The sequence below is a fragment of the Bos indicus genome, chromosome 10 (genome assembly GCF_029378745.1).
Source record: "Bos indicus isolate NIAB-ARS_2022 breed Sahiwal x Tharparkar chromosome 10, NIAB-ARS_B.indTharparkar_mat_pri_1.0, whole genome shotgun sequence".
NCBI classification, from domain to species: Eukaryota; Metazoa; Chordata; class Mammalia; order Artiodactyla; family Bovidae; genus Bos; species Bos indicus.
This window is the reverse complement of record NC_091769.1, coordinates 88,371,631-88,399,522: the sequence shown is the minus strand read 5'-3', so window position 1 is coordinate 88,399,522 and position 27,892 is coordinate 88,371,631. Positions and strand designations below refer to the sequence as shown.

General features: G+C 41.1%; 2 protein-coding genes across 5 annotated transcripts in view; one reads left to right on the top strand and one right to left on the bottom strand.

Moving 5' to 3' along the window:
• Positions 1-63: 63 nt before the first annotated feature.
• On the bottom strand, positions 64-11,624 carry SAMD15 (sterile alpha motif domain containing 15). Of its 3 annotated transcripts, none has more exons than XM_019969311.2 (3): positions 9,775-11,624; positions 8,629-8,727; positions 64-1,806 (listed from the first exon to the last, which is right to left on the bottom strand). In XM_019969311.2, the coding sequence occupies exons 1-3, from the start codon at positions 11,509-11,511 to the stop codon at positions 1,585-1,587; spliced, it is 2,058 nt and encodes a 685-aa protein (XP_019824870.2). In that variant the 5' UTR covers positions 11,512-11,624; the 3' UTR covers positions 64-1,584. The 3 variants fall into 3 exon arrangements, with proteins under 3 accessions (XP_019824870.2, XP_070654017.1, XP_019824871.2); XM_019969312.2 differs by lacking the exon at positions 64-1,806 and adding an exon at positions 6,587-6,741; XM_070797916.1 differs by lacking the exon at positions 8,629-8,727.
• Positions 11,625-11,752: 128 nt separating this feature from the next.
• TMED8 (transmembrane p24 trafficking protein family member 8) overlaps positions 11,753-27,892 on the top strand; it is a 37,327-nt gene continuing 21,187 nt past the window's right edge. For both annotated transcript variants that reach the window (XM_070797921.1, XM_070797920.1), the window contains exon 1: positions 11,753-11,995. In XM_070797921.1, the coding sequence (XP_070654022.1) occupies positions 11,878-11,995 (118 nt within the window). In that variant the 5' untranslated portion in view covers positions 11,753-11,877. The remainder of the gene's footprint in view (positions 11,996-27,892) is intronic.

The window sequence follows — 27,892 nt, the reverse complement described above, 5'->3', positions numbered from 1 at the left end:
TCCCCATGGACAGAGGAGCCTGGTCGACTACAGTCCAGGGGGTCACAAAGAGTCGGACACAAATGAGCAACTAAGCACAGCACAGTTCAGATTTATTTCAAGTTTTGCAATTGCTTTATGTCAATCAGAATAGAAAACAGTATTAGTAACAATCAAGTTGAGAAAGGATGGTGGTGACTATGCTGTCACTAAACAGAACTATTGTTAGCCAAATGTTAAAGTACTTTCGAACAAAGCCATTCACCGTACATGGAAACCACCAAGGTCTTAGGTTAATCATTTACATTTTTCTCTTTTGCATGCTTGTGAGCCAAGCAGACTCAATGGTACTATCTTAAATGGTCCAAGATAAAATTTTGTTAGTCTGCTTGGGGAAAAGATTAGGTTCATCATCAAACATTAATATTCTTGGTATGAAAGCTAAATTGAGGCACTGTTCTCTCACTGGGAAAAATAAAAAAGGATTCCTTTGAATATTCATTCAGGTGTAAGGAACTGGATAGGGTACAGTGGTTTTTTGGATTAAGAAGTGTCCCTGGGAAGAGAAAGAGAAGTGAAAGTCTATGAAAGGAATCGGAGTCATTCAAGCAACAAAAAGTATTTTTAATTTCTTGTGAGCAGTCCAGTCATGCGTAGCCGCTGGTCTGTATTTCATTTTATAAAAGTCTGGTGGTACCGCATAGAAAGCCTTGTAGACAAACCCCAGACCTACTCCATGGTCTGTGATACTTCTATAAGCCATGCTGTTTTAACGGGTAAATACAAATCTAAAAAGATATTTAAAATTTTTTGTTCTCTGATGCCAAAAAGGAATGAGAACTCCCCCCGCCCCTACTTTTTCACAAAACATTTTCTTTTAAAACATGTAATTTTAATCCTTTTTCTCTGTTTTGGAGATGTATGCTAATATTTTTTTAAAAGTGAATAAACCTGCCAGTTTTCCATCCCAGGACGGTCTTCTGGGGGCAGGGCTGTTGGGGCCACTTTGAAATGTGAGCATTTCCGGGGCACTTTGTCTTCCTGACGCTGGGAGTTTAGCCTAAGGGCTTGGCTCCAGGTAGTAACTTTCTGTTTGTCATAAAGATATGAAAAGTTTTAATTTCTTTTGGATACAGACAGTTAACATGTCAAGAATAGATCATATCTGCCTGGCTATATAAAAGAGTAAGAGGTCTTTGTCTCAACAATCTCTTTAGTGACCTGCCTATAATGGGCATCACGGTCTGATTTAATGCTGATTCAATAATTATCTGGGATAATCTGAGCTGGCAGGTGATTTTACTTTCAGTTATGTTTTCCCAATGTGTTCCAAAACCAGATGAAGTAGAAGAATTTATCAGGAAGTCTTACAGTTACCCAGAAAGAGAGCTGTTGCTATCTTTGTTTTAACAAGGGGCGAAGTTGAAACATAAATAAAGGGAGGGCGCTGTGAGTCAGTGGCAGAACTAGGAATGGACCAGCAGTTCAAACTCTGATTCTGAATGAAGAGGAGAAAGAAAACACAGAAATGCCTCATTTCTTCCCCCACATAATTTAGTTTGATTTTCAAGTTAAGTGAGCCAGCTTGCCCTACAGGTCAGTGGACTATAATGCTGCGTCATTTTCGAGGGTGGCCACCCGTGGAGCATGATCCTGTAATCCCACTTCTCGCGCAAATTCAGACAAGGTCAAGGAATCAGACTTAATTCCACTATGACCTTTTCGCTCTAAAAATAAGCCAATATTGTCTCTGTAGGGAAGGCGGATGGAGCGTGTGAATAATGGCTCTTCAATTCCCAGCAGCTTCCGGGTATGCCGAGAAATTGCCTGTAATGCAAGGATAGCTTTTTAATGGGAATTTCCTGAAAATACAACTATATTGAGTAAGTTTTACTTAGTTTCATAGACCTCTTGAATTCTAACCCCTCAAGCTAGTTCTATGAGGAAATAAAACACTGAATACACTGAAAGGCTTCCCACCCTGGAATTATCAAAACACATTTCTTAAGAGAAACATCACATGATTTATCTTTCTACTTAAAGATGTTTCTAGGCCTTTGGATCAAATAGGCACAGATGGGTTCATTTCTCTCTTTTTTTGGCTAAGCAATCTGACCAACAATATGAGCAGATAATATGTTCAGATTAGGAGCCATGACTTTCTCTAGGAAGGTTAATAAATAACTTGTCTATAAGGGGCTCAGTTAATAATCAACTAAGAAAAAAATCATTACTCAAATAGTTATTTGGTGCATTGGACTGGAAGTAAATCTCAAACACCAAAAAGCAGACATTAAAATTCCAGTTAAAATGCATTAGTGCTTATACTTGTGTATTTTTTTAAAATACTTTTGCCAGAATTTTCAACGTCTCTAAAATATAGTTTGTATTCACTGAGTACCATGCCACTTGATATGCTCGATTACACTGTCATTGCACTTTCAAAGTCTAGTTTTAATTGTAGATCTGCTATAACATTGCTATTTGAATTCATATTCTGCCTCTGGGTGAGAATGTAGTCCATGAGACTGCTGCTAGAATACAGTCAAAGGAGTACGTAGAATGAATTTGCATTTGTTTAAAAATACTGGCCATAGTTACAAGACTGTAAAATTCACACCACAGATATTTCTAAGCCTGATGCAAAACGGCCCAGAAAGTGCATTTTAGATAAGATAGCTTTCTTCTCAAATCTGACTTAAATTGGAGTTGTTCAGACTCTAGGGGTGGTTGTAGGTAAAGGACAGAGTCTGTATCATTGCCTTGCACTCCAGGTGGGAATACTAATTGAGGTCTGTGGCCACTAAGGTTTCAAGATTCAAAAGACAGACACAGAGGAGTCCTTTAAGCTGAGTTCCAATTAAATGTGGAAGGAATGGAGAAATAGGGAATCATCGTTAGAATAACAGTAATAACTGATGCAAAGCTTTAAGGTGAAACAGGTAATTTGCATAGCCTCAAACTACCTCCCCCAGTATGTTTAATACTGGTGGTATTTACTCTAGGTCTGTGCTGTGCTGTGCTTAGTCGCTCAGTTGTGTCCAACTCTGCGACCCCATGGACTATAGTCCACCAGGCTCCTCTGTCCATGGGGATTCTCCAGGCAAGCATACTGGAGTGGGTTGCCATGCCCTCCTCCAGGGGATCTTCCCAACCCAGGGATTGAACCCAGGTCTCCCACACTGCCTGCAGATTCTTCACTCCCTCCAGGAGGCGGGGAGCTTAATTCTCCTCCCTTTGACTGTGGGCTGGACTCAGTAACTCACTTTTGATGAAGAGAATATGAAAGAGAAACACAGTAACTGTGGTGAAGAAATTTGCAGACACCACCTTAACCCAGTGATCAAAGTCAACATCTCCAGTAATAGATCATGTCAATGCCATGTACTTCCTGCCATGATTAACTGATATCATCATCTGTGTGATGGTTTCCCCACAAAGTATAATTCCATGGGAAACATGAGACAAACTGAGGGAAATCTACAAAATACCAGGCTGCTGCTGCTGCTGCTGCTAAGTCGCGTCAGTCGTGTCGGACTCTGTGCGACCCCATAGACGGCAGCCCACCAGGCTACTACTCTTCAAAGTGTCAAGGTCATGAAAGACAAAGAAAGATCAAGAAATTGTCCTATATTGGAGAAGACCAAGGAAACAGGACAGCTGAATGCAATCTCCAACTGGATCTTGGAATGAGAAAAGGACATCAGTGGGAGAACTGTAGAAGTCTGCATCAAGTCCATAGTTTGTTTAATAGTTCTGTGCTGGTGTTAATTTCTTTGTTTTGATAAAGGTATCCTGATTACATAAGATGTTAACATTAGGGGAAACAGGGTTAAGAGTACATGGGAACTCTGTACTATCTTTGCAACTGTTCTGTAAAACTAAAATTACTTGAAAATTAAAAAAATTTTTTCCATTTAGTGACAATTGCTGACATGTTGTTTGTGACATGAGTTGTGCTATTTAAGCAGCTTGCAACAAGGCAGGTGAGTAAAATTGCTGAGGTATTATAAAGCTGGTAAGGCTCTACTTTGAAATATACAATCAGGCATATAAAAGGAATGGGCAATTCATCTGTTCTTCTACAAATATTTGTCACAAGGTTATCTGTTATCTTTTGTTCACTTGGAGTGAATGGTTAAAAATATTTTGAGAAATAATTTTTTAAGACAGAAAGCTAAAGTAAACGCAGTGCTATCTTGTCTATTAATAGCTTGTCCCTAGAGTAAGTAGGGACAAGAAAAGGACAATATAGAAATATTTTCTCCTTTTTTACCAAACGAGTGTATCACTACAAATGGGAAACCCAGAAGAGCAGTTTCCAGAGCTCTCCTGGCCAGGGAAGAATAATAATTAGTGCTTCTTTTCTTCTGCACTCCTCCCAGTCTAATCTATACATTTAGCTCTTCTCTGGTCATCTTAGTATGTCCTAGGAAGGACAAAGGGAAAGGTGAGTTATTTCTATAGGGGAAGAATGAGTAGTTGCAAAATTATGAAAGTAAAAGGAAGTTGAAGAGAACAGAAACTGGCCATGAGTTAACTGCAAGGCTTATAAATGGGACTTCCCTGGTGGCTCAGACGGTAAAGCGTCTGCCTGCAATGTGGGAGACCTGGGTTCGATCCCTGGGTCAGGAAGATCCCCTGGAGAAGGAAATGGCAACCCACTCCAATTTTCCCCTGGAGAATTCCATGGACAGAGGAGCCTAGCAGGCTATAATCCATGGGATCCCAAAGAGTCAGACACGACTGAGCGACTTCACTTCACTTATAAATGGGAAGCACAGTTTATATGTGATCCAATTTCTTAGCAGCCATGTCCAAAATTCTGTACACTCAAGCAACCTGTCCTGACTCCTCCCCATCTCTAATGCCTATGAACAATGATAATTGAGAGTTGGCATGAAAAAGATAGCTACATTGCTTAAATGTTGTTATGAGATAAAATTGTGGATGTACTGTACTAGTGCTATAATTACAATGGTGCAGTAACAAACGCTTAGTGTATCAGTAAGGAAGGTATCTGTGGTATGCTTAAGGTCACTTTTGATCTCTAAAAAGTTACCTGTATCATAGTGTATAATTAGCTTTTTTTACGTGGACCTGTCAAGCAAAGCTTATCTAACATACCTGTAGGAATATCTTGATCTTTGTTACCCTAGTGATTTCAAGGAGAGGCCATATTTGTCTACTGCTTTGATAATAAGTATTCCAAAGTTTGCTTATTCAAACTTTTTGGAATATAAGGAGAGACTACTGGGTTCATCATTTACTCTTGAGGATTTCAGAAGATATTTAAGACCTCTTGCTTCTTGCAAGACTAGAAAAAGCATAATTAGAATTTTTATCATTCACATTGATATTGTACTTTTGGAATGAAAGTGTCAAGGAAAGCAAAATGACTTGGCAGACTCTTAATACGTTCTCATGATGAAAAGTTGAAGTTTTTGGTGTTTAAATGTTTTAGGAATTTATATTACAAGTTACTGTACATTTTTGCAAAACTTTTGCAAAAACTTTTGCATAAACTTTTGCATTTCTGTTCCTTATTTTTATTTAGAAAATTGAGTACATTACATACATAGGTAGAAATTAGAGCTCATAAAAATGGTTGTAGTATCTTTGAACATAAAAAGGATAAGATATTTACCTCGTAGTACTTGGTAGCTACATGAAAGCATGATTGTAATTAATAATTTGTAATAAGTTGCCCTTTTCTATATTATGTATATGTGGGTTCACAGTTACAAAATTATTCATTTAAAGAGGCAATATTTAAAAAAGAGGCTATATAGTACAGTGGTTTAAATAGAGCATGGATTGGGATATTACACAGAATATATTTGAATCCTGGCTCTTATTATCTGAATGATTTTGTGTAAGTTGCTTCACCTTTCTGGCCTCAGTTTTCTCTTCCGTAAATGGGGATTAAACGAAGTGATAGATGTGTGGTGTCCAACATACAGTAAAAACTCAGAGAGGATAGCTATTGATGGAGTACAAGAGACTAAATGTTCACTTCAGTTCAGTCGCTCAGTCGTGTCCGACTCTTTGTGACCCCACAAATCGCAGCACGCCAGGCCTCCCTGTCTATCACCAACTCCCGGAGTTCACTCAGACTCACATCCATCGAGTCAGTGATGCCATCCAGCTATCTCATCCTCTGTTGTCCCCTTTTCCTCCTGCCCCCAATCCCTCCCAGCATCAGAGTCTTTTCCAATGAGTGAACCCTTCACATGAGGTGGCCAAAGTACTGGAGTTTCAGCTTTAGCATCAGTCCTTCCAAAGAACACCCAGGGCTGATCTCCTTTAGAATGGACTGGTTGGCTCTCCTTGCAGTCCAAGGGACTCTAGAGTCTTCTCCAACACCACAGTTCAAAAGCATCAATTCTTTGGTGCTCAGCTTTCTTCACAGTCCAACTCTCACATCTATACATGACCACTGGAAAAACCATAGCCTTGACTAGATGGACTTTGTTGGCAAAGTAATGTCTCTGCTTTTGAATATGCTATCTAGGTTGGTCATAACTTTCCTTCCAAGGAGTAAGCGTCTTTTAATTTCATGGCTGCAGTCACCATCTGCAGTGATTTTGGAGCCCCCCAAAATAAAGTCTGACACTGTTTCCACTGTTTCCCCATCTATTTCCCATGAAGTGATGGGACCAGATGCCATGATCTTCGTTTTCTGAATGTTGAGCTTTAAGCCAACTTTTTCACTCTCCTCTTTCACTCTCATCAAGAGGCTTTTGAGTTCCTCTTCACTTTCTGCCAAGGAATACGTATTTAACAATTTAAAGGATTTCTTTATATCTTGTTGTCAGAAAAATGAGTTTATATATTAACAAAGATAATTTTTTTACTGTCTAAATCATATGACTTAAGGAATTATATAGTTCTAAGGGCTGATCAAGAGTTACCTAGGGGGAAACTCCTTGGCAGTCCAGTGGTTAGTACTCTGTTCTATTGCTGATGAGAACTCGGGTTTAATACTTGGCCAGGGAACTCAGATCCTGCAAGCCATGTGGCGTGGCCAAAAAATAAATAAAACTCACCAAATTCCCCTTGGGTGGGGAAAAAGAAAAGAAAAAAGGAGTCACCTAGGGAACAAATTCCAGGGCCTACCAGAGACCTAATGAATCAGAAGCTCTGGAGCCTGGAACCCAGGAATTTTTTTTTTTTAAGTCTCACTTGATTCCAAAGCCTATCCAAGATTAAGAACCACCAAGGCAGAGCATTTATGGGCAAAAGTGTAATGAATGAGATGGTATGTTGAGATGGGAGGTATTTAAGCAAAGGTTAGAAATGAGATTATATATGGGAAGTTTTATACACTACAAAACACTATACATGGAGGGTACTGTTATGCAAAGATAATCATGGACTGTTGGTGCTGGAGAGATCTTAGGAAACTGAGGTCCAGAGAGGTTAATGTTAACTTGTTTCAAAGTTAAGGAGTAGAACAAGCAAAACGCACATGGTGGTTTTTGGTTTTTTTTTTTAGTGCCATATGGGTATTAGAGACATAAAATGCAGGACAGCTTTGGAGGCGAGGCTACCATGGGCTGGGAAGATCGGGAAAAATTTCCTGGGGAGATGAGAATTGGCTGGGGTCATGAAGGATGACTAAGATTCATAGTAGTCATGCAGGGGGAGGGGGAACTGAACAAAGATATATTAGTAGGAGGAGGAATGCATGACACAGGTTTTCGAGGGTGTGAGCTTGACCTGTGAGGCTGGAGCAGGAGATTCATGGTGGTGGGAGAACACTTGTGGAGGATCCTGAATCCTAAGCTAAGGAGTTGTGTGTGTGCTTAGTAACATTGTTGTGTCCGACTCTTTGCAACCCCATGAACTGTAGCCAGCCAGGCTCCTCTGTCCATGGGGATTCTCCAGGCAAGAATACTGGGTGGGTTGCCAAGCCCTCCTCCGGGGGAATCTTCCCAACCCATGGATTGAACCCAGGTCTCTCTCATTGCTAGAGGATTCTTCACCATCTGAGCCACAAGGGAAGCCCACCACTGTAAAGCTAAGGAGTTGAGACTATCTAAAGAAGGCTTCTGAGGAGAATACTGTGTAAATGGTTGGAAAGTGACAGTCTAAAATCAGGGCCCTTGAATCCAAAGGGCCTGTGCTGTGCTACATTGGTTCGGTTGTGTCCAACTCTATTGTGACCCTATTGTGAGCCCACCAGGCTCCTCTGTCCATGGGATTCTCCTGGCAGGATTCCTGGACTGGGTCGCCATGCCCTCCTCCAAGGGATCTTCCCAACCCAGGGACTGAACCCATGTCTCTTGTGTCTTGTGCATTAGCAGGTGGATTCTTTACCACTAGCACCACCTGGAAAGCCCCCAAAGGGACTATAGACAGAGACTAAAAGCAGGCTACTGGAATGTTGTGTATATTCTAGTAAAGGTCTGATAAAGGTCTGAACAAGTGGGAATGGAGAAAACCAGATGCTATAGGAGGAGAGAGAGTTCTTGGGATCTTTGTGGGGAATCAAAGAGTGGAAGCAACCACTTTGAGCCTGGGGCACTGGGAGTATGATAATACCACTGGCAGAAATCGAAGGCCAGGTTGGAATAAAAGGAGGTTGGTTTGAGATAGATGGTAGTACTGCTGCAGTGCTCTATCAGGAAACCATACACAACTCACCTTCATGTCCTCAAAATCTGTTATCCCCATCTGAGGGAGGTTTGAGCAGTTTACATGTATGAGTTTTCGGCCACTGATGAAGTTTGTGGTAAAACACTCCTGTCAGTACAATGAGAACATCACTCAAAAGATGGATGGCAAATACAGGAAGAAAAAGCAAGAAAGAGAAAGGGAAGAGGGAAAGAAGGAAAGAGGCAAGGAGGGAGGAATAAAGAAATCATGTTTGTTGCTAGCGCTGTACTGAGAAAAAATAATTTTAATAATCCTAATAATCCTACATATTTTAAACTCAATTAAATTTCATAATGCTGCTTATTTTTATTTTTGGGGGGTATGATACAACCAGTGCTTCTTTCTTACCTGAACTACATTTTTAAGTAGAGAAGTACCAAAGATTTCAGATCTTGCATTGTCTGTAGTAGCCTAAGAACATACTTGGCAGTGAAATAAGAGGATTCACTCCATTTTAAAAAGAAAACTAGTCTTGGTTAATTGGCTATAAAAATTAGTACTGGTGGGTGATCACAATACATATAACACATTTGGGGTAGATACTAACAATACAAGTTCAAGTTAAGGGAGCTGCTAATAAAAACAAAGTACCAAAAAGTCTACCTCAGGGACTTCCCTTGGTAGTCCATCCAGTGGTTGGGAGTTCGCCTTCTGGTGTGGGGGATGGATGCAGGTTCCATCTCTGGTCGGGGAGTTGGGATCTCACATGCCACAGAGCAGTTACCAAGCTTATGAGCCGCAATGAAGACCCAGTGCAGCCAAAAAATAATTTTTTTTAAGCTTAAAAAAAACCCAAACCAAAAAAATCTACCACGGATGAAATCTTTTTAGGAATACAGATTTCTATGAAAAGAAGCCTACGTAAATTAGTCTTTATTCAAGGATTGTAGAGAAGTATAATCACTGTGATGAATAGGAAAAACAAATGTGACCTTTCCCTCCTCTCCCAATATACAAATATATGTATATATCAGTGCAAAGGCCAAAATTAAAATCCAAGTTACCTCTACCATCGTCCATGCCTGTCCTACACTTTTTCCAGTGAAGACGCAAAATCTCAGGTAAGGATAGAGGAATAAGAAGTAAAGGAATGAGAGTATGTAACACACACACACAAATGTTATTTTTGTGTACCTTGTATTGAGGGAAGCCTAGCTGGCAAATCCACGTGGCAACTTTTTCTGGGCTCCATTGAAGATACTCAAATTGTAGATCAGAATTTTTTTCTGGCTGGGTGTCTCTATCTTTATATACCAGTTTCATTGACTCTAGGCACAGATCTTGCTTTTCACCACAGGACTCTTTTAAATCCCTCTGAGACTCAGAGAAAAAGGAGTAGAACTCATAATTGGTATCAGAAAGCTGGAACAGATTTTGGAGTTCTTTAGAAAACTCATAATCTGTATTCACTGAGTCTATATCACTTATTGGAAGAGGCTCTAATACATAGTCTTTTGAAACTTTAGTTTCTTTTATTAACAAATTTCCTATTGGATAGTCAGAGTACTCAGCCTCATCCCTGTTGACAGAATGTTTAAATTTGATTGCTTCTGGCCTATCTTCCTTGGCAAATTCTACAGGTGTCTCTTTTCTAAGTAGTTGCTTGGTTTTATCCAATAACTCTAAATCTATCTCCCTAGTTGGCTCTGTTTGTGTCTTCTCTTGTTCTACAGGTGTCTCTCTTCTAAGCAGTTGTTTGGTTTTATCCAATAACTCTAAATCTATCTCCCTAGTTGGCTCTGTTTGTGTCTTCTCTTGCACCTCTGGTTTGATCTTCTGTGGTGGCACTTGACCTGTTTCTTCAGTTTTCTCTGGTTCTTTCTTTGGAAACTCTGCTTTAGTTTGTTCTGGGGGCTCTGGACCCTTCTCCTCAGTTGACTTTCTTAGTGTCTCCTCTGATCTGAACCTCCGTGATGGTGTTCGATCTGTCTCCTCGGTTGACTTTTTCTGCTTATCTTTTTTATCTACTGGTTTGGTGTCCTGTGGTGGCTCTAGAACTCTCTCTGAAGTTGACTTACTTGGTGTCTCCTCCTGAACTTCCGGTATGGTCTTTCCTGATGGCTCTCTAACTGTGTCCTCGATTGGTTTTCTTGACTTTTCCTCAGAAAACTCTGATTCAGTCTCTTCTAGTGGCTCTGGAGTTTTTTCTTGTGTTTCCTCAGTAGCTGTACTCGGTTTCTCTTCTGGAAACTCTGGTTTGGCCTGCTCAGGTGACTCTGTCCTTTTCTCTGTAGGTGACTTACTTTGTATTTCCTCTGGATTCTCTGATGTGGTCACCTTTGGTGGCTGTTGATCTGCCTCTTCAATTGATTTTCTTGGTTTCTCACTTGGAGATTCTGGTTTGGTCGGCTCTGTAGGTTCTAGACCTGTCTTTTCATATTGCTCTCTGAGTGTCTCCTCTGGAACCTCTGGTTTGCTCTCTTCTATGGGTACATCCTCAGGAACATCCGGTTTGGCTTCCTCCTCTGGTTCCTCATGCTTTCTGTCCACAGGGCTTTGCAAATCCTTCAAAAGCTCTCTTTCTATCTGTCCAAAAGTCTCTGATTTTACCTCTAGGGGAATCCCTAGCTCAACCTCGCTGAAAAGGTCTATCCTGAACTTGTGGGGAACCTCTTCCAAGGAGGTCCAGGTTGGTTTTAGGTGCGGAGGCACATCTTTAGCACTCTCTGGTGTCTTCTCTTTGAAGGCCTCTTCCTCTATCTCTGGCTGTGGCTCTTGGTCAATCTCTACAGGAATCTCTGGGCCTGCCTCTGCCACGCTGCCTGGTTCGATATCTTCGGTCATCTGAAGAAACTGAAGTTTCGGTCTCTCAGTCTTCAGGTCTTCATTTTCGTCAGAGGGGGAATCGTAATCCTCTGGGACTTCAGCCATGACGCAGATGAGCCGTCGCGCCCAGGCCGCCTAGCAACTCCAACTTCCAACAGCGTCTCTATGGAGACCACGACTTCCGGCCAGGTCTCAAGGAATCTTCCCCCTCCCCGGGTTTTGTTTGTTCTTTCAAGCACTGACTAAAAATCTGCCATAGCTGACTGAACTGAACAACCCCCCTCTGCCCCGCCCCCCGAGCCCGGGTCGCCAGCCTCCGCTGACCAGAGCTCCCGCGAGGGCGCGGGGGCCGGCTCGCTGCCCCTTCCGGCCCGCGGGCTCCGCTCGGCTCTTCGCGGCGGAGCTCGGCCTTCGGCTGTTTCCGGAGCTCCCGGCGGCGGGCGGCAGAGGCGCTGCGGGCGCGGGCTGCAGATGTCGGACCCACGGGCGGCTGAGGGGCCGGGCGTCTGGAGCCCCGCAGCCCGCCGAGGGCCGGCGCGCGGCCCCGGGGACGGCTCGGGAGTGGAGGGGAGCCAGGCGGCCGCCTCAGGTACGCAAGGCCGGGCGCCGGCGGGTGCGTGCCGTCGGCCTCGGGGCCCCGCGCTTCGGCGCGAGGCTCGGGCGAGCTCCGTCCGGTGATGCCTGGAGGAGCGGACCGGCCTGGGGGGAGCACCTTCGCGCGCGGAGCCCCTGCCTCGCCTCCTGCCCGGGCCGCGACCCTCCTGCGCCTAGCACCCCCATCCCGGCCGCTGCCATTCTCCGGGCTTGCTCTTCGCTCGAGATTATTTTCTACTTCTGTTTTCGAAATACCTTAGTTCCTGCCCGCTTCCTTTCTTAGATCAGCCCGGGTGGTAGTGACCGAGCTGTGCCCCCGGCGGCTCTTCAACCTTCAGCATACGCCCGCCCGTCACTCCTTGGCTGCTGACCCCCGACCACGCCGCCCTGGCTGCCCCAGGGTTTCTGGGTACCCGCCCTGATCCTCACCTCTGTCTCAGGTCCCGACCTTCTTCCACGCGCCTCTCCGCCCGCATCCGAAGAGGGAGCCTCGCCTTCATCTGTCCAGAATCCTATTTGCTCTAGCCTCTTTCCCTCTCCTCCACGCCCTGCACCTAGGCCCCCCGCACATCATCTTGCATCCTTTTCTGTCCATCAAGAGTGGGCGGGATGAAAAGCAGAGTTGGAAGTTATGTAGGCTCTGGGGTCTCTTTGAATGAACATAGCGGCCAAGGCAGGAAATAGCGTCCAAGTAGGAACGTTGGCGACCTGCCTCATTCTCCGGGACCCTCTTCTTCTTGTTCCGGAGACTTATCTCGTTTCTACCCACGCTAGTTTCCTCCGTGTGGATTGCTACATTGTTCGAAGGCGAAAGTGTCCCGCGGTTGCACTTTTACGTTTCACGTCTCCTTATCTCTACACGGAATGCAACTGAAAAGATACTCCTTTGAAATACAGAAGGGCAGGTGGAGAGAGAACTGGTCTCCCCAAGTAGCAAGTATGAATTAACTTTCCAGTTCTGAAATTAAAATCGACCCCATATAGTACAGGTGGTCCATGGAGCCTGCGTTGGAGGCTGATTCTTTCATTTACTTGGGCAAGTTATTTTTCTGTTTGTTTCCTCATCTATACACTGTAGTACCTGCCTGAAAGACTGCTGGGAGGATTGCATAGACCAGTGTGTATGAGGCGCTTGGTGCCTAGCCCAGGGTATGCAGATTACTGGTGTTCCCCATTACTGTGAGAATAAGGTCTGTTTTTGCGCACTGAAACTCCATGTGCGGTCAGAGGTGTTCTTGAATGTGTATCTTCCAGCATGGTGACTTTCTTTGTCTTTTTCTTCTGTCCTAAATAGCTCCTATTTCCTAATGGGCCAAAGTACTTGGGACACACACACACAAACCCCTTTGAATCACCCAGCTTTTTCCTTTTCCTGTGACTTTATGTTCTCTTACTTTAAAACGTTTAACAATTTTTGGCTTTTTCCTTCTTACGAACTCTGATGCTTTGTAGTAAATCAGAAATTTTAAGCCTACTTTCTGAAAGATTGAGCAAATGAACACTCAGAATGTCTCATTAACATCTGTTCCTTGCATCTATCAATATTTATAAATTAAGGCTTTTTTTTTTACTTCCTCTTTAGATCTTTGTGGCAAATATACCCAAGCACTTTAAATATAAAGGCCTTAAGAATAGTCCAGAAATGTGTTGGAGGATAGTGGGTTTGTCTCTGAGTGTGTCTCCCCCCAGCCCACCCCTTGTAATTGGTTCCTGCGTTCACATTTTCCTCCCAGGACTTGATAGAAATACTTAGGATTACTTCCTTCCTCTTGCCCTCAGAAAGCAGGGTGAGTGTTGTTTCTTTTATGTTGTGTAGGGGTTTGTTATTGTGGTCCGGAACAACCTCTTCCCCTTAAGGTAACATTTGTTGTTAATAAAATAGCTAATAAAATAATAGTAATGAGAGCTTACAGTAATTGAATGCTTACTCTGTGCCAGAATGTGGAAAAAGATTTCCTTGTATTATCTGACTTAATCCTGTCAACAGTCATTTCCTCCCCATTTTACAGAGCAAGCTACAGCTGAGAGAAGTTAACTTACTTGCCCAAGTTAGGTGTGGAGTTTTCACCATCTGTATGAAATTGTTACTTTGTTTTGATGAAGTTCCCAATAGTATATTTATTTTTTGGCCATTAATCAAGCATTGATATTCTCGGGCAGGTAATGGTCTTTGCCATCAAGGGGTTTTTAGTTTGGTAAAATGAGAGTGCCAGGAAGAAAAATCAACAATTCAAAACTTCATATAATTGGGTGTCTTTTATTGCAGTTGTTTATGTGCGTACCCCCAAGAAGTCGGCTGGAGGGTGGAGATAGAGCCTATCTTGTCTATTTCTCTCCTGGAGCCCTTGATGTTGTGTCCTAGGTGTTCTGGAAATGCTTGCCAGATTGTGAGACGAAGTCTCAACATACATAGAGATTTGAAGGAGCATCCAGTGCGTATCAGGAATGTTCTTTAGGTTAAAGCAGTGGTTCTCAACTAGGAGAGATTTTGCCTCTCCTAGGGGACATTTTGATTGTCACTTGGATTGGGAAGGAGAGGAAGCGCCATCACTGAGATACTGAGACTCAGAAACTTCCCTCCATGTATAGGAAAGAAGTAAAATATTAGTTGCTCAGTCGTGTCCAACTCTCTGTGACCCCATGAACTGTAGCCCACGAGGCTCCTCTGTCCGTGGAATTTTCTAGGCAAGAATATTGGAGTGGGTTGTCATTTCGTTCTCCAGGGGATCTTTCCAACCCAGGGATCGAACTGGGGTCTCCTGCTTTGCAGGCACATTCTTCACTGGGTGATCCACCGGGTGAACATCCTCCAGTGCACAGGACTGCCCCCACACAGAGGATTATCTGGTCCCAGGTCAGTAGCGCTGCTATCGAGAAATCCTGAATTAGAGTTAAGCTGGGTTCCAAAGCGCTGTGGACAGCATGCATTTGCCTTAGCTCAGAGGTGTGTAGGCTTGGGAGTAAACTCAATACGCAGCTTCAAATTAGGAGTTTGATTGAATCCTTGTGCCGCCTTCCTCTGAAAAATGACCCAATGAGTAAGCAATGGAGTAACCAATAGAGACCTAAAAATGAAATCAAGAGGTTTCTGTCATCCTTTCTTAGAGGGAAAAGTGCAGTAAGAAATGAGATTGGACATGCAGTTGTTATTGAATTAAGGGTTTAGATGTCTCAGTGTGTCTTATTCTTTCAAAGCAGGGATTTATAATTATCCAGAATAACTGTGACTTGTTTTTTCAAAGTATTCTCAATAGAGACTACCTTTTCAGGGTCTTCATATTTGTCAGCTGAGGTTTTGATTATGAACTAAGAAAAATGTTGATGTTCTGAACTAAGCTCTCCAGTGGTCATAGTGTTCTTGTTGCTTTATGAACTGTAATTATTTTTAATAGTCTTTTATTTGGGGCACCTGGGTCCTTCAATTCCCAAGAGGAGAGAGTGAGCACTCGTTATAGAGTGAAACTGAGGCATACGTTACATCACTTAAGAACAGGTCTTTTCATTCTTTCATGGCTTGTTTGTTTGTTTGTTTGTAGTTTAGGGAGCTTTGGGGAAAATAAAGGGCTAAGTCTGTTATAACCTTGAAGTCAGCAGTAGAACTTGGTCTGTTGTATATGACCCTGAGCTATCAACTCATGTAGACCGTCAAGGACTGCAAACAGGTCAGGTGAACTTGAACTTGTTTGTTATTCGTATGTAGGACTTAGAACAGTGCAATAAGTCTTTCTCCAGTTTTGGAAATGTTGCTTATCTGTGGCTATTTCAATTTCAATTAAAATTTTAAAATTAGTAGTTATCGTGTTGGATGGAGCAAAAGAGTGGATGTCCATGCCAAAGAGTCCCTGTGGTTTTGGGGTTTCTATTGTAGTTTTATATCAAAAGAGTATAAATTGCTTCTGCCTGTGGTTATTTCTTTTTTTTTGCAGCAGTTGTGTTTTTATGCGGTTGAGGTGGTCCATTTAGTCCCGTCATAATTCTGTTTGTAACGGTACAACCGAGGTTTGTAATCTGAATGACCATGGAGTGTGACCCACTCCCGAGGGCTAAGGAGAAACTGGATCACATGGACGTGGTCTCTGGATTTGGTTGGACTCTAAACTCAGCTGGTTTCTTTTCGTTTAAGCTTCTTGAATCTATAACCATGTAACCTGCTTTTGGTTCCTCTGTAGTTGAATCTAAGAGGCTAGGCTAATTATCTCTTCGCCACCTGTTTAGTGAAGGGAAAGTCCTATGAGACCTATTCTGAAGAACCCTGAAAAAGCCGGCGTTTTGGTTCTCTTTGTAGAGAGTACAAAGTACACACTACATTTAAACACTACATTTAAATCTGTAGCATGACCAGAATGTCTAAAACCTTATTCTGGTAACATAGAAAGAAAACATATTTTTAAAATTGTCAGATATAAAATAAATTATTTTAAGAAAATTTATTTTTTCCTTCTCACTTTTGCTATAAAGGCCATCAATTCAAAATTGAGTTATTCTCTCTCTCTCTTTTTCTTCCTTAGTTTTTTTGGTCTCATCGTGTGGCATGCAGGATCTTAGTTCCCCAACCAGGGATTGAACCTGTGTCCCCTGCAGTGGAAGCTTAGAGACTTAACTACTGGACTGTCAGGGAAGTCCCTAAAAATTGAGTTATTCTTTTTTAAAATTGTTTTTGGCTGAGCCACGTAACTTGTGGGATCTTAGTTCTCTGACCGGGGATTGAACCTAGTCCTCAGGCAGTGAAAGCAATGAGTCTTAACCTCTGGACCGCCAGGGAATTCCCTAACATTGAGTTATTCTTGAGTTTCCCGTTTCTTCTTTCTGTTCATTGTTTCCAAGACTTTGGCCTTTCAGTTACCACTGTCAGAATTTTTGCCACGTTAGAGAGTACATTCTAATGGTTATTTTTTTTTTTCTTTAAATTGATGTTTAAAATATTGTTTCATTCTAAATAATATTCATAATATTACTAGTTTGATGCATCAGTTTTCCTAAGACATATGAAAATAAATACCATTCAAATAAAAAACACTGTCCTAAGTACCATCCAAATTTGCAACACTTGTCCTGGTTTCTCTGTTCTCTTCTAGAAATACTTGTAGAATTGGTCTACATTTGGCTGACATAGTAAAAGCTATACTATAGAGAAATTGGCTTTTTCTTCTTTATAGTGTTCTTAACTTTACTAACTAAATTTAGGAAACCTAAAAAGCTGTGTTTGTAATTGTTTTCTTTCTCTGTAAAACAGGACTGTATCTTCAACACTTTAAACTTCTGGAAATAAACTATATTTCTTCTTTTCTTCCTTCCTGCCTCTTTAAATCCAATTACAAGTTATTTTAACAGTAGTTCTTATATAATTTAGTGAATATCTTTAACCTTAAAAATCAAAAGCAGTATCTCTTTTCACTCTTTTCCCCTGCATATATTCAGTCTTTCAGATGCTATGGGAAGTGGCTTTTCACATATGAAAGATGCTCAGCCTAACTCATTGTGAGGAAAGTGGAAGTCGTAACTGTGTTGGGTAGTTTGATGTCTCACTGGTGATAAGGGTGTGCAGAAACAAACACTTTCATGCATTGCTGAAGGGGGTGGAAATTGGTACAAATGCTATGGAGGGCAATTTGTCAATATCTTTCAGAATTACAATATATGTCCTTATTGCCCCATTTTTTCCAGGAGTTTATCCTATAGATCACACACCTGTTTAATTAAAACAAATACAAGTTTATTATAGCATTGCTTGTAATGGTGAAAGATTGGAAAAAACATAAATGTCCATCAATAGGGAACTGGTTAAATGAATTATGGAATACACTGCCAGTGAAATATTAACCAGCTGTGGAAAGGAATGAGGAAGTTTGTTATATATAGTTACGGAAAGGTCTCTGAGATGTAAGTGGAGAAAACAAAGCATGTGTTAGGATGTCTAGTATGTTCATTATTTGTATGAAAAAATGTATATATATATATTTTTTTCTTTTTATACACACACTTTTTTAATGTAAAATATCTCTGGAAGACTACACAAAACCTAATAACATTGGAGGTAGGGACTGAGAATGGAGGAAATTTTCTCTGTATACCTTTATGGTTTTTGAATTTTGAATAATGTGCATATATTACGTATTCAGAAAAACTATACACAAGTATGTTATGAGATTCTTCACTGTGTTTATTTTGTAAGTTACAGCCATTCTACATATCTCTTTTTGCTCATCAGGAACTGACTTCTGGACTTTTTTCTCTCAGATGAAATTTCTATGAAATACAGTTTGCAAATCTGCTTAGGGATTATTTTCTTACTTTTTTTAATTGAAGTATAGTTGATGTATAATACACAGATTACAGGTATACAATATAATGATTCATAATTTTTAAATGTTATACTCCATTTATAGTTATTATAAAATATTTGCTATGTTCCCCATGTTGCACAATATATCCTTGTTAGCTTATTTTATTATGTTACTCTTTAAATCCACTTCTGTCTTCCTTTGTTGTGCTGTGCTGTGCTTAGTCTCTCAGTCGTGTCTGACTCTTTTGCGACCCCACAGACTGTAGCCCACCAGGCTCCTCTGTGCATGGGATTCTCCAGGCAAGAATACTGGAGTGGGTTGTCATGCCCTCCTCCAGGGGATCTTCCCAATCCAGGGCTCAAACCCAGGTCTCCCACATTGCAGGCAGATTCTTTACCATCTCAGCCACCAGGGAAGCCTTATCTTTGTGCTAATTTTCATATCTGTCTTAAAGTTCAATGTTATCGAAGTATTCATTATGACTCACTACATACAGAGGCTTACACTGTTTTCCAGTGACTGACAGAAGGCAGACTTTTAAAGTTTCTGTTTTGTTTCCATTTTATTCACTAAGGTATCTTCAAACTGAAAAGGGGTGAGGCAATGCAGGTTTCTGTTTTGAGTAATGGCAGACTAGATAATTGGGGTTAGTTATCCCACTGGAGACAATTAGGAGATAATTGTCGAAATATAAATATCTGCTTAAAGATCCTGGAGATTCATTACTCAGGTAATGAATGATTATTAGACTGTGATCCATGTGAGGGCAGAGAGAGAGGGGACCGAGGATCAGAGTTCAATTTGGGGTTCTTCTCTCCTCTGAGAGGATATGCTGGACTCGTAAGTGGACAGACTGAATGACAAGACTGTGAAAGCATGTCTCTGAATTAAAGCAACAGGGATTAATCAAGTAGGGGGAAGCGTTTCTCTGGGCTAAAATCTTGAAAGGCTATGTTCTAGAAGTAAGGGTAAGTTAGAAGCAGGCCATTGCAGAGACTACAGCTCCGCTTCAGAAACATCTGAGTTCATGAAATTGGGTTAAGATTACCCCCGGGTGTTAGTGCCCCCTCATTATGGAAAAAGCAAAGCCAAATCTTTTCTGAAGGGTCACTATAGTCTTCAAATTATTTTGACAAACAGTTTTGTGACACAGTTTCTGGCATGTATCAGAAATGACCAGATGCATGAAAAGACACAATCTGAACAAAAATCAAACAATGAGTAAAACTGGATCCACAGGAACATCAGATTTTAGAGTTACCAGATACAGACTTTAATTATATTGTAATACAATATAATTCAACTATACCATTATACTATAGTATAGTATAGTGAATATACTATTCAACTATACTTCAATTAAAAATTGTATTTACTGTGTTCAAAGAGATAAAAGAGAAGCTTGAGAAATTTGGCAGAAAATTGAAATTTATAAAAATAGAACCAATGAGCAATTCTGTAACTGAAAAATACAGATGAAAATGAAGAACTCTGTTGATAGGTCTAACAATAAGTTATTACACCTGAAGAGAGAATAGTGGACTGGAAGAAAGGTCAGAAGAAAATATGTAAAATACAACAGTGGAGAATTCAGGAAAGATGTAAGAGACGTAGAGGATGTGGTAAAAAGTCTAACATTCACACAGTCCTCCTAGAAGGTAAGGAGGTCAAGAATGGACAGAGAAATATTTGATGAGATAATGGCTGTGAATTTTCCAAAACTAATGGAATCTACAGATTCATGAAGCCTTGTATATACCCCCAAGCAGGGGTATATAAGTAACAATAGGTACACATTAAATTAAAACTGCTATAAAACCAAAGCAAAGACAAAATATTACAAGTAGCCAGAAAAAAATTACACTTTGCCTTCAAAGGAATAGTAATTAGGCTGACATCTGATTTATGCACAGAGCAATGAAAGCTAGATTATCTTTAGAATACTGAAAGAAAATAACTACCAATATAGAATTTTTCTTAGTTAAAATAGTCTTCAAGAATGAAGGTGAAATAAAGATATTTTCAGGCAATTAAAAGCAGGATTTATTACCTACAGGTAACTATATTCTTTAGGCAAAATCAGAATGATTCCAGATGAAAAGGAAATTGCAGTTTAATGTCCCTCATTAACATAGATGGAAAAAGTCATTAGCAAAAGATTAGCAGACTGAATCCAGCCTTATGTATGACCAAGGTGGGGTTTTACAGAAATGCAAAGTTGTTTTAACATTTTTTTTTAAGTCAGCTGTATAATCACCATTTTTATACAGTAGAGGATTAAAATTGCCAGTTTAATAGCAGCAGAAAACAAAAAAAGTGGTAAAATTCAGCCCCTACTTATGGTTCAAAACTCTTAGGAAATCTAGGATTAAAAGGAAACTTTCTTAATTGGATAAAGCATATCTACAAAACCCCCACAAGCAGCGTCAAACTTAATGGGGAAATCTGAAAGTTTTCCTTTTAAGATTAGGAATAGGACAAGGTTGCCCACTCTCGCCACTTGCTTTTCATCTTTTATTGAATAGCTAGAACAGTCAGGCAAGAAAGAGACTATATAAGGATTTTAAAGGAATCCTAGTGAACCTGTGGTTTGCAGACGATGACTGTTTACACAGAAAGTCCAAAAGAGTCTAGAGATAATTTATCAAATTAATAAGTTTGTCCAAATTGTTGAGTACAGGACAATATGCAAAATTCCATTGCATTCATGTATACTAGCAAAGAAGTTAAAAATACATATATATGTATATATAATTTGGCATAAAGTTCAAGTACCTAGGAATAAACCTCACAAAATATATGTAAAAACTTTATGCAGAAGATTATATTATTATTGAGAGAAATTAAAGAATATCTAAGTAAATGGAAGAATGTATCATATTCGCAGTTTGGAAGACTCCATATTGTGAAGCTGTCAGTTCTCCCCAACTTGATTTATAGATAAAATGCAATCCCAATAAAAATCCTAGCAGGGTTCTGGTGGGCTTTTAGGGTGGAATTTGACAAGCTGGTTCTAAAATATATATATACAAATGAAAGGCCATAAAATTGCCAAGACACTTGAGTAAGAACAACAGATGGTAAGGTTTGTTCTATCATGTATCAAGACTTAAAAAAAATTTTATTGGGCCCTCCCTAGTGGTCCAGTGGGTAAGACTCCATGCATCCACTGCAGGGGGCTCAGGTTGGATTCCTGGTCAGGGAACTAAGATCCCACATGCCACGTGGCTCTGGCAAAAGAAAACATAAATGGATTAAGGCTTTTATAGAACAGCCCACTAGGCCCTAGAAATAGAATAAGAGCCTGGAAACAAAATCTTTGATTTGCAACAAAGATTGTACTGTGGAGTAGTGGAGAAGGAATGATAAGTGTTGCTGGTAAAATGCTGGGAGGGATTGGGGGCAGGAGGAGAAGGGGATGACAGAGGAAGAGATGGCTGGACGGCATCACCAACTCGATGGACTTGCGTTTGAGTGAACTCCGGGAGTTGGTGATGGACAGGGAGGCCTGGCGTGCTGCGATTCATGGGGTCGCAAAGAGTCAGACATGACTGAGCGACTGACCTGAACTGAAGAGAAAAGAAAGGAAAAAAAAGCCAACTTCATCCTGATCTCATACACCATAAACACAAAAAAATCAACTCCAGTTGAATTGTGGATCAAAATGTGAAAAGAACCACAACAAACTCCTAGAAGATAATCTAGAATATTTTCTTGATCTCAGTGTAGGGAAAGATATCTTAAATAGGACAAACAAACACTAATAAAGGAAAAGATGACAAATTTTGAATTAAGAACTTTGGTTCATCAAAGGACAGCATTAAGAGTAAAAAGGTAAATCACAGAGTAGAAGCATGTGTTTATAACACATATGGTTGATAAAACTTGTATAGAGATCTCATAAATAATGAAAAGAATTCAGCTCTCAGCTTTTGGCTTGGAGGAGGCCAAGGTGCGCCTTTGTTTGGTTGTCCCTGATCCAAATTCAGCTGACACCAGCTGCCTGCACGCCACAATCCCTTGTTTCTTCTTTTTGTTTGATGCATTGCTTGAATGCATCATCTTCTGTCTCTGACAGTTGTCTGCTTAGCCATCAGCTTTTATATGGCCTGTGAAGGCTTCTCTCAAAAGGTAGGCTCAGTCCCTTACCCAACTGAGGCTCTTCACAGAGACCCAGTGAGTCTGTTTTGGTCTCTGGTATCAATCCCAGATTTTGGGGAAGAGAACTGGACACTTCGAGGCAAATACTCACCCAAAAGCAATGGCCAGCATTATGTTCGTTGGTCACAGGACTGCCCCTTCAAGGCTGTGGACAGGGGAAGTTCTTTTTTAAAATAATTTTAAAAAAACGTATATATTTATTTTTGGCTGTGCTGGGTCTTTGTTGCTGTACAGGTTTTCTCTAACTGTGGGAAGCGGGGACTACTCTCTAGCTGTGGCACGGGCTTCTCATTGCAGTGGCTTTTCTTGTTGCCAAGCATGGGCTCTAGGCATGTGGGCTTCAGTACTTGTGGCACATGGGCTCAGTAGTTGTGGCACCCAGGCTTAGTTGCTCCACGGCATGTGGGATCTGCCCAGACCAGGGATAGAACCCATGTCTGGTGCATTGGCAGGTGGATTCTTTACCACTGAGCCACTGGGGAAGCCCTGGAGAAAGTTCTTAAGAAAGAGTTGTAAACATCTCTAATATAACATCATTCTCTATATAACAGTGAAAGAGTTGAAACAATCTGTAGCTCTAATAGTAGAGGCTTGGGGATTGGTTAAAGAAATTATGGTACAGCATATGGGATAATATGCAATATGGACCTGACAGAAGCAGAAGATATTAAGAAGAGGTGGCAAGAATACACAGAAGAACTGTACAAAAAAGAGCTTCACGACCCAGATAATCACAATGGTGTGATCACTCATCTAGAGCCAGACATCCTGGAATGTGAAGTCAAGTGGGCCTTAGGAAGCATCACTACGAACAAAGCTAGTGGAGGTGAAGGAATTCCAGTTGAGCTATTTCCAATCCTGGAAGATGATGCTGTGAAAGTGCTGCATTCAATATGCCAGCAAATTTAGAAAACTCAGCAGTGGCCACAGGACTGGAAAAGGTCAGTTTTCATTCCAATCCCAAAGAAAGGCCATGCCAAAGAATGCTCAAACTACTGCACAATTGCACTCATCTCACACGCTAGTAAAGTAATGCTCAAAATTCTCCAAGCCAGGCTTCAGCAATACGTGAACTGTGAACTTCCAGATGTTCAAGCTGGATTTAGAAAAGGCAGAGAAACCAGAGATCAAATTGCCAACATCCGCTGGATCATGGAAAAAGCAAGAGAGTTCCAAAAAAACATCTATTTCTGCTTTATTGACTATGCCAAGGCCTTTGACTGTGTGGATCACAATAAACTGTGGATAAATCTGAAAGAGATGGGAATACCAGACCACCTGATCTGCCTCTTGAGAAACCTATATGCAGGTCAGGAAGCAACAGTTAGAACTGGACATGGAACAACAGACTGGTTCCAAATAGGAAAAGGAGTACGTCAAGGCTGTATATTGTCACCCTGCTTATTTAACTTATATGCAGAGTACATCATGAGAAACACTGGACTGGAGGAAGCACAAGCTAGAATCAAGATTGCCAGGAGAAATATCAATAACTTCAGATACGCAGATGACACCACCCTTATGGCAGAAAGTGAAGAGGAACTAAAAAGCCTCTTGATGAAAGTGAAAGAGGAGAATGAAAAAGTTGGCTTGAAGCTCAACATTCAGAAAATGAAGGTCATGGCATCTGGTCCCATCACTTTATGGGAAATAGATGGGGAAACAGTGACAGACTTTATTTTTTGGGGCTCCAAAATCACTGCAGATGGTGATTGCAGTCATGAAATTAAAAGATGCTTACTCCTTGGAAGGAGGGTTATGACCAACCTAGATAGCATATTAAAAAGCAGGCATTACTTTGCCAACAAAGGTCCATCTAGTCAAGGCTATGGTTTTTCCAGTGGTCATGTATGGATGTGAGAGTTGGACTGTGAAGAAGGCTGAGCGCCAAAGAATTGATGCTTTTGAACTGTGGTGTTGGAGAAGACTCTTGAGAGTCCCTTGGACTGCAAGGAGATCCAACCAGTCCATTCTAAAGGAGGTCAGTCCTGGGTGTTCTGTGGAAGGAATGATGCTGAAGCTGAAACTCCAGTACTTTGGCCACCTCATGCAAAAAGTTGACTCATTGGAAAAGACTGTGATTCTGGGAGGGATTGGGGGCAGGAGGAGAAGGGGACGACAGAGGATGAGATGGCTGGATGGCAACACCGACCCGATGGACGTGAGTTTGAGTAAACCCTGGGAGTTGGTGAGGGATAGGGAGGCCTGGCGTGCTGCAATTCATGGGGTCACAAGGAGTCGGACACGACTGAGTGACTGAACTGAACAGAACTGAAAATTATTTTTTCAGCCCCAGGAATTCCCAAGGGGTCCAGTGATTAGGACTCCATGCTTTCACTGCCAAGGGTACAGGGTTCGATCCCTGAGCGGGGAACCAAGATCCCACAATGTGACAAAAAAAAAATTTCTTTAGTCTGATTTTATTGACTCTGAAAAATTTTCGTAAATAATTTCTCTAATACTAGGTACATGTCATTTTAGAAATATAAGTATATAAACATAATTTGTATATAAATATTTATATAATATATACACATATAAATATTATATATACATTTTTATTTGTAATGAACCCTAGAATAAGAAGCTGTGAAACATTAATGGAATAGTTACTGGAAAGCTGTATTAATACCTGAGCTAGTAGGTACTGCAGTCCAGCAGATCAACTCGTGGTACAAAATCGTCTATTAGAACCTATGGTTTCCATGCCCCACACAAAGTTGATGGCTGTGGATAGAGGGGGAATATATAAATATATGGATGTATACATGTATATATTTATCTATATATATATGTGTGTGTATTTCTGAAAGGACATGCACCAAAAGTTTAACAATGGTTATTTTTGTCTAGTGGGATTGTGTTTGGTTGTTTTTTTGTTTTGTTTTCTGTGTTTCCTGATTTTTCTACACTGAATAATGGATTATTTGTGTATTAAAGTCTGGAAGGGTAACTGAAAAATGTTTTCTACCTGTATTTAAGTCGTTATACAATGAGCAAAGCATGTGTTTATGTCATTTCAACTCCCTGTGCTGTGCTCAGTCGATCAGTCGTGTCTGACTCTTTGTGACCCCCTGGACTGTAGCCCGCCAGGACAGAATTCCTGTCCGTGGAATTCTCCAGGCAAGACTACTGGAGTGGGTAGCCTATCCCTTCTCCTGGGGATCTTCCCAACCCAGGAATCAAACTAGGTTCTTCTGCATTGCAGGCAGATTCTTTACCAGCTGAGCTACCAGAGAAGCCCTTCAACAACCTAATTTAAAATAGATAATATGGATACTTAAAGTTCTGTATTTAAGTTAAAAATTTTCCAAAAATCTGTTTCAAAAATAGAGCCTAGGAGAAGCTAAGCTTGGAATAAGTTTATTTTTATAAGCCCTTGGAGATCTCGATTGATTTAGGCCAATGGGATAAGTTTGCAGTTAAAAAAAAATAAATCTAGAGCCCAGTTAATATATTACATCAAGAAATGCCGTGTCCTTATTAAGAGATGATTGTGTCGATGTACTCTGCATGGTTTAGAACACATCTGGAAGAGTTGTCCATTTTAGCTCTTTACTTGCAGCGGAACAAAGAGAAACAAGATGAGGCCGGCAGCATCAGAGGTTGTCTGAGGGATGATGGAGAGAACTAGAGGTGGTTGGCCAGGGAAGGAACTTGCAGGAAATGTGATAGCAGTCTGTAAATATTTGAAAGGATATTGTGGGGAGTAGCGATTGAAGAGCAGAATTTATTAGGAAGCAAATTTTACTTAGGTCAACATAGGAAAGAGCTTTCTAGTCTCATTATCTCTCGGTGAAAAGGACCTCTTCACAGATGGCTGGACCCTGGGGAACAGACTGGGGACCCTGGGGATTTTTGTCTTAGACCCAGTTCCTTTGTGGAGAGGTGTGAGAAAACCTCAGTCCTCCTCCTGTGTTTCTCCTTTCCTCTGTTGCGCTCCCACGTTCCCAACACTTCTAATCCTAGGTGTATGGAGTACTTGCCCATGCACTGAGCAGTTCTGCAACACCACCTGGGTGTCCTACAGTTGAACTCAGTGTTAAACACGCTCTGCCTGGAGATAGTGTCAGACCCCAGTCGTTGAGGGCTTAGTCCTACAGAACTGCTCCCGCCCCGCTTCAAATGCCAAACAGCAGTAGTAGGTCCCCAGGTTACCCACAACTTCCATCAGACGTGATTACAGACTAGAGGCTCCCACGACCTCCTCCCCCTTGGATTTGATTATTTGCTAGAACAAGTCAGAGAACTCAAAGAAACACTTAGGTTTACCAGTTTATTAAAAGATATGGCAAAGGTTACAGATGAACAGTCAGATACAGAGGGCGAGGTCTGGGAGGGTCCCAAACAGAGGAACTCCTGTCCCCGTGAAGCTGGGGTGGGTCACCCTTCTGGTATGGAGACATGCTCACTGAACTGGCAGCTCTCCAAAGCCAGTACTTTTGGGATTTTAATGGGGGCTTCATAATGTAAGTGGGATCCATCACTGACTCCATCTCCAGTCCCTCTCCTCTCTCAGGAGAGTGGATGGTGGGGCTGAAAATCCCAAGTTTCTAACCATGGCTTCTTTCTGGCTACCAGCCCCCATCCAGGAGCCCAAGAGTCACCTTATTAGAACAGGAGACCCTTATCACCCAGGAAACTCCATAAGATTAAGGAACTCCGTGTCAGGAACCAAAGTCAAAGGCCAAATATTAGAACAAAAGGTAACTCCTAGTGCTCTAATCACTTAGGGAATTGAAAGGTTTTAGTTCTGTGCCAGAACTAGGGGCAGAAACTAGTATGTATGTACATATATAAAAAATATGTATGTATTTTCTATTATCTCACAGGAAATTTGGTCGCAAAAGCTCTAAGGTCTTTCCACTTATGAATTGACAAAAAAAAAAAAAAAAAAAACAAAGAACAAAAAACTGATCCTATTCATATACAAAAAAAAAAAAAGACAAAAGTTGAATCACAAATATTTGCTTGTCATTTATACTTTTATATTGCTACCAAACTCTGAAATTTTCAGTGTTTGAGGTTTACGTCAGTGAGTTGTATTTTATATTGAGAAGTGAACTTTGGGCTTCAGTTTCTTGCTGTCTTTACTAGAGGAGGTTCACCAGGGGTTATCTAAACACACTGAAGCAAACGCTTTTCTGAGTGCTCACAGAAAGGCTAAATGAACACACCGTACAGCTTGGTAGCGCCTAATGGTTGCGGTTAATCGCCTGGGCTTGCATCCTCTCTCTGTGTTTTCCTTTGCTTGCTTGCAAAGTGCATCCACCGTAGGCTTGTTGTGAACCGCGTCTTCATGGCATATTTCACATATGTTTTCCTTGAGGATGCCCAGCAGCTACTCAGTAAGTCATTGGTGAGTGAGTACATGGATGAAATGACAAAAGCCCTTTACCTTATCCTGAATACACCGATGTGAGCTGGTCGAATGTAGAGGTGGCAGT

What these genes read in the sequence shown, in the direction of transcription:
- SAMD15 (XM_019969311.2), bottom strand. Translation starts at nt 11,511, where the DNA reads ATGGCTGAAGTCCCAGAGGATTACGATTCCCCCTCTGACGAAAATGAA. An exon ending in TAGGCTTCCCTCAATACAAG is followed by an intron (nt 8,728 to 9,774) that starts GTACACAAAAAT and finishes TTGTACTGACAG; the next exon opens with GAGTGTTTTACCACAAACTT. An exon ending in CAGATTTTGAGGACATGAAG is followed by an intron (nt 1,807 to 8,628) that starts GTGAGTTGTGTA and finishes CTTGCATTACAG; the next exon opens with GCAATTTCTCGGCATACCCG.